This window comes from Piliocolobus tephrosceles, chromosome 12 (assembly GCF_002776525.5).
Source record: "Piliocolobus tephrosceles isolate RC106 chromosome 12, ASM277652v3, whole genome shotgun sequence".
NCBI lineage: Eukaryota > Metazoa > Chordata > Mammalia > Primates > Cercopithecidae > Piliocolobus > Piliocolobus tephrosceles.
Window position 1 is genome coordinate 124279913 of NC_045445.1, and position 6292 is coordinate 124286204.

Consider the following 6292-nt stretch of genomic DNA (forward strand, 5'->3'; position numbering starts at 1 on the left):
TTCACCATTCTTGGCCTTCTCATAATACAAGTTGGGAAATACTCCCTTCTCTTCAGTTTTCTGGAATAGTTTCTGTAGAACTGGTGCTAAAACTCAAAGAATTTTAAAACTGAAAGACACCCTCGAAATCACCCAGTACTGACTGGAACATTGATTTGACTATAAAGACACCAGAGACCCCATTTTTTCTCTCCAGGTAGCCAAAAAAAATGGTAGATTTCTATACCTTGGAGGATTAAAAAAGGAATAAAATGACTATTCTTAACACAGTGTACAAAGAAGACAGTCTGTTCAGAAATAGCTGAAAAGCCATTTCCTAACAAATTTGACATTTTCTGTCTTCACTGCACTATAAAAACAAGAAATGACAAATGAATTCAAATGTTGAGGAAAGAATGAACCAGAAACAGGGTCTTCTGGTTTTCCCCAGAAGCCTATCCTGAGGCAAGCATTCCAGTGCAAGTATAATAATTATTTAGAAGGTGCAAAACCAAAACAAACCAAAAAGAAACCGCCACAGTAGAATGGGGAAGTTACTGGGGAAGTAAGAAAGGCAAGGCAGCCAATAAATGATGTATTACTAAGTCAGTTACCACTGTGGGTTCCTGGAACTTACTGGTCCTGGGGACATTCTGAGAACCAGTACAAAACACACACATACACCTCGGTTATTCCACCCAGGGCAGAAAGAGCTGAGATATTTATACACCAACTTCTCTCAGGCATTGAGTGAGAGCAACCAGAGGGGCATTCATTCCCTGGCACTTCTGGCCTGCTTGCATAAACACCAGTGGCAGTGGGTTCCAGCAATGGAGAATGCCCTAAACAAAGAAGTCCTTGAGCTGGTAAGTTTGAAGTCAAGCTGTGTGCTCAGAAGTGGTAAAGATGAGAGGATAAAGGCAGCCCACCTATACCTGCATGTGTCACAGCAGGGTAGGAGACTTACCTTGTTAACACGTGAGAGAAATTATCTTCCGAAGAAGGATTTGTATGATTTCAGGAGGAAAATGTGAATGTTGTGATTTATTTCAAGATTACTTAAATTATAGAATATTTCTGGGGGTGTATTTGTCAAAAATAATATTCTTTTGAGGTTGTGCCTTCAGAAATAATCTGTGAAGACAAAAAGAGACTGGCAAGGTACAGTCTTTGCATAGAGTATTTCTATTCACTTTAAATTAATGCAAACTTAAATATCATCATCTTATTCTCTTTAGCATGTTAAAAGAATTATATTAATTTATTTGTGCTAAATGAGAAGGTATCCTGAATGAGAAAAAAAGGTAATGGGTTGCATGCTGAGAATAACCTATGGATTAATTTTTAAAGTTTCTCAAGAGATGATGTAATAATAAAATCCCTGGGACAGAGTATAATGGCATTAGTCATAGATTTCCGGAAATGCTAATCCAACATCTTTTAACACTGGAGGGTTTTTTATTCATAGAAATCTGTAATAATTATTGATCCAAAATATGCTTAGGTTGTATCTGATTCTTTCTTAATAGTCTATGATGGAATTGTATAATTCTTGGTATTTATTTTTTTCACTCTGGTCCATAGCCACCAAATCTTGATATTTTTCACTTTCAGAAGTTTCTCATAGCTCTGCAAATGTTGGAGAATTTTGAAGAATATAATTTGACAGGTTAATTTGAATGCTAAAGATTGTCATAATTTAATATTACCAGGGAGAAATGAATATTCACTTTTCCAAAAATACAGAAGGAAATGACTTACTCTTGGAGAACTTTAAAAAATAATATGCATGAATATTTTAAACTTAATGTGATTTCTATGAATCATAGCCAATATAATACTGTAAATTTATAGATTAGGGTTGGAAACTTTTGGACTTTGGACAATCTTCACTCTTTCACATCTTCCTGGCCCAGAAATCTGAGCAACTCACCTTACTTACAAACATTTAATAGGAGAGGTGAGGTAAGTTTTCATGTTTCTAAAAGTTCATTAATTGTATAAACAGTACACACATTCACCAGTACATTATGAAAATAAGCTACAAAACAATTGTAACTTAAGCCACACTTAAAATAATTTAGCCAAATACTGTTAATGAAAAGGAAGGCTTGCTGTTTGCTTTCAAGCAAATCAACATTTCTTCAAGTTGTCAACATTATTCTACAAATAATTAGCATTGGTTAGGGAGACTGTGATATTGGTTCACCATAGGAAAAAGTGATAGAGAGTATCAGGTTATAGAATCTTATTATTCTGTGTCCTTTTCATTTTATTTTATTTTATTTATTTATTTGTTTATTTATTTTTTTGAGACAGAGTCTCACTCTTGTCACCCAGGCTGGAGTGCAGTGGCACAATCCTGGCTCACTGCAACCTCTGCTTCCTGGGTTCAACCAATTTTCCTGCCTCAGCCTCCCAAGTAGCCGGGATTAGAGGCACCCACCACCACGCCTAGCTAATTTTTTTGTGTGTGTGTTCTTAGTAGAGATGGGGTTTTACCATGTTGGCCAGGCTGGTCTCGAACCCCTGACCTCAGGTGATCTGTCCACCTCGGCCCCCCAAAGTGTTGGCATTACAGGCGTGAGACACTGCACCCAGCCTTCTGTGTCCTTTTTAAACTTAAGGTTCTGATAATTTCTAATTATAGGTTCTAATAATAGAAATATGTAGTAAATTTATTCCTCTTCTTTTTAAAAATCCTTGATTGCTGAATTCCTGCAAATTGTTCCTACAAAATTTGTAATCATTGTCAGTGGTGCTTGGTCAATGTACCATTGTTAAAACCAGCCTTGAAAAATAGACGACTGTTTCTATACAAGTGGTCATGCAGTTAATAATTTCTTCAGAAAGGCACTGCTACACTATTTCTATGCTATTCTGAGGAGTCCCTTTGTCAGTTAATATGTATTTCACCCATAAGGCCTCACGTTCTTGGCACTATCTCCTGAGCTGATGAACAACCTAAGGGCACAGAGTAAACCATAACAATTTGTCCCCCGAGAAGATCCTGACAAGTTGCCTAAAATGATAAACGTCCTTGATAATTACTTCATATTTTTATCCTATTCAGGCATGTAGTAGATATTCAACATATATTTGCTGAATTTGTATTTTTGTTGTTGTCACTGTTTTTAATAATAAAGAATTAGTCTCTTAAGGCCAGGAATGGTGGCTCACCCAATACCTTGGGAAGCTGAGGTGGCCCGATCGCTTGAGCTCAGGAGTTCAAGACCAGCCTGGGCAACATGGTGAAACCCTACCTCTACAAAAAACACAAACATTAACCGGGCGTGGTGGCACAGCCTGTAGTCCCAGCTACTTGGGAGGCTGAGGTGGGAGGATTGCTTGAGCCTGGAAGGTGGAGGTTGCTGTGAGCCGAGATCATGCCATTACACTCCAGCCTGAGCCACAGAGTGAAAACTTGTCTCAAAAAAAAAAAAAAAAAGAAGAAGAAGAAAAAGAATGATTCTCTAGATCCAATTGACAGGAAATACAGAGGACAGACTTACGCGTTAGCTACACCACGGAATTCAATCAGCAAAGTCTAGATCATGGGAAACGTTACAGAATGAATGATCCAGTTTCGTTAACAAATTTTAAAGGGGGAGAAAAAAAGAGGCAGATAGGGAACCTACAGATTAAAAAGAAATAAAAACCATATTAAAAAAGAGGCAAAATTAAACTACAGTGTGTATGGGTGCATGCTTAGGTGAGGAAACTATAAAAGAATGAGGTGATTACCATAAAAGCCAGGAGAATGGTTACTCTTAAAAGACAGGGTGCAGGGCCGGGTAGAAGGTTTCTGGGGTGGTCAGGTATGATTCTTTCTTCTGACATGGATGGTAGTTACAAAGGTGTCTTGCCTTACAATAATGCATTCAACTGTAAAATCATTTTATATGATTTTCTATAGATGTGTTATACTTTTAAAAGTTTAAGAAATACACAACAAGAAATATACATATATACAGAGAATCATTAGAATGATTCTCCTTAAATAATAATTAAAATAATTAGAAGTGATGCTTTTTGAGTAGTTTTACCTGTGATTTTAATATAGCTTACCTAAGTAAACTATACAATTGCAAGTTTATACAATTCAATTTTTTTTTTTTCTTTTTGAGACAGTGTCTGGCTCTGTCGCTCAAGCTGGAGTGCAGTGGTGCGATCTCAGCTTACTGCAGCCTCTGCCTCCCAGACTCAAGCGATCCTCCCACTTCAGCCTCCCAAGTAGCTGGGACTACAGGAGTATGCCACCATGCCCAGCTAATTAAAAAAATTTTTTTGTAGAGATGGGGTTTTACCATGTTGCCCAGGCTGGTCTCAAACTCCTGTGCTCAAGTGATCCACCTGTCTCAGCCTCCCAAAGCACCAGGATTACAGGCATGAGCCACTGTGCCTGACTACAATTTAATTTTTAATAATGGCTATACTTAACAACCAGCTCACAAAATTCCTGAAAATTTAACAATGAGTGTTAAAAATTTAACAACAGCAAGCTAAGTGTGAGCCACTTTAGCACACTCTTGTATTCATCCTAACAATTCCCCAACTTTCTTGTGCTTTTTAAATTTAGTTTTTAAAATTAAATGCATACTTGCAGTTTTAAAAATCAAATAGTTCTCCATTTTCTGATCCTCAGAGGCAACAGTTTCAAGTATTTTATCTGATTCTTTTGGTATTAGCCTCCACCTCTCAAAATTAGATACCTCTTGATTTTTCAGTTTTGGACATGGCTATAGACTGAATGATTGTGTTCCCACCTCCACCCCAATTCATATATTGAAATTCTAACCTCTGGTGTGATGGTAGCGATGGGGCCTTTGGGAAGTGACTTAGGTCACTAGCGTAGAGCTCTCATGAATGGGATTAGTGCCCTCATAAGAGACCCCAGAGAGCTTACTTGCCCTTTTCTGTCATGGGAAAAGACAGCCACCTACAAGCCAGGAAGCAAGGCCTCACCAGACTCTGAATCTGCCAGTGCCTTGATTTTGGACTTCTCAGCCTCCAGAACTGTGAGAAATTTCTGTTGTTTATAAACCGCCCTGTTTATGGTACTCTGTTATAGTAGCCTGAACAGACTAAGACAGACATCATTTATTGACTTTCCATTATGGGACGTAAGGATTAAATTCTCTCTCATTCCCTACCCAGCTACACACATACACATTTCCTATCCCTCCAGGTTTCACATATGGTTATATTCTAATTTTAGTTAGATCAGTAAAGGAAAATGTTATTTACTGCTCAAATGTGTAATATACTATGATTATTCTTCCTTTCCAACTTTTTGGTTTTTTCCTGAAGCTAATGACTGTTCTGGGTTTCTTTTATTCTCATTTTTTCCCTTTTGTTTGGTTTCCTAAATCCATATCCTCAGACTTTCTCTCACTTGCATAAATCTTTCATATTCAAACATATTAAGTTTATGAGTTCATCTACCTAAAAAGTCTCTTCTGGAACCATCTGGTCTGCTCCAATCTGGATTTATTTCTCTAAGTCTGCTCAATGTCTGCTGTTTGGAGACTTTCTCATTAGGGATTCCCTTTACCTCTCTTATGCTGCATCCCCTGTTTCTTGGATCCCATATTCACCTTCTTTCCTTGTTTATACTTTTGTATTGGTGAAACAACATCCTCTAAAGTTTCTTGATAAATGCATATGGGAGGTAAAAATTCCTGTACTCTTGCATGTCTGAAAATGTCCTTATTCTGCCCTCAAACTCATTTAGAGTTTGCCTGGTTTTAGAATTCTAGGTAGGAAATTATTTTCCCCAGAACTATAAAGACATTGATTGCTTCAGTGTTGCTGTTGAGAAGTCTGATCTTGATTCTATATGTAAAATCAGTTTCTCCTCTCTGGAAATTTATGGGACCATCTCTTTGTCTCTGGCCCCAGTATTTTAAAATATTACAATGAAACCTTGTGGTTCTGATTTACTCCTGGAAGAGTTTGTTAACTTTATTTTATATATTTTTTTGAGATAGGTCTTGCTCTTTTGCCCAGGCTGGAGTGCAGTGGTGCAATCTCAGCTCACTGCAACCTCCGCCTCCTGAGCTCAAGCAATCCTCTCACCTCAGCCTCCTGAGTTGCTGGGACCACAGGTCTGTGTGCCACCACATCTGGCTAATTTTCATAATTAAAAATTAAATACAAAATTAAATTAAACATGGTTTTGCCATATTGCCCAGGCTGGTCTCGAACCCAGGCTCAAGTGATCCACCCGCTTCGGCCTCCCAAAGTGCTGGGATGACAAGTGTGAGCCACTGTGCCTGGCCTTGACTTCCTTAACTTTTTTTTTTTTTTTTTT

The 6292-nt window shown here is 37.8% G+C and overlaps 1 protein-coding gene across 3 annotated transcripts in view; it reads left to right on the forward strand.

Annotated features, from left to right (window-relative positions):
* Positions 1–662: 662 nt before the first annotated feature.
* APOO (apolipoprotein O) overlaps positions 663–6292 on the forward strand; it is a 127948-nt gene continuing 122318 nt past the window's right edge. For all 3 annotated transcript variants that reach the window (XM_026451869.1, XM_026451871.1, XM_026451870.1), the window contains exon 1: positions 663–845. In XM_026451869.1, coding sequence (XP_026307654.1) covers positions 810–845 — 36 coding nt within the window. In that variant the 5' untranslated portion in view covers positions 663–809. The remainder of the gene's footprint in view (positions 846–6292) is intronic.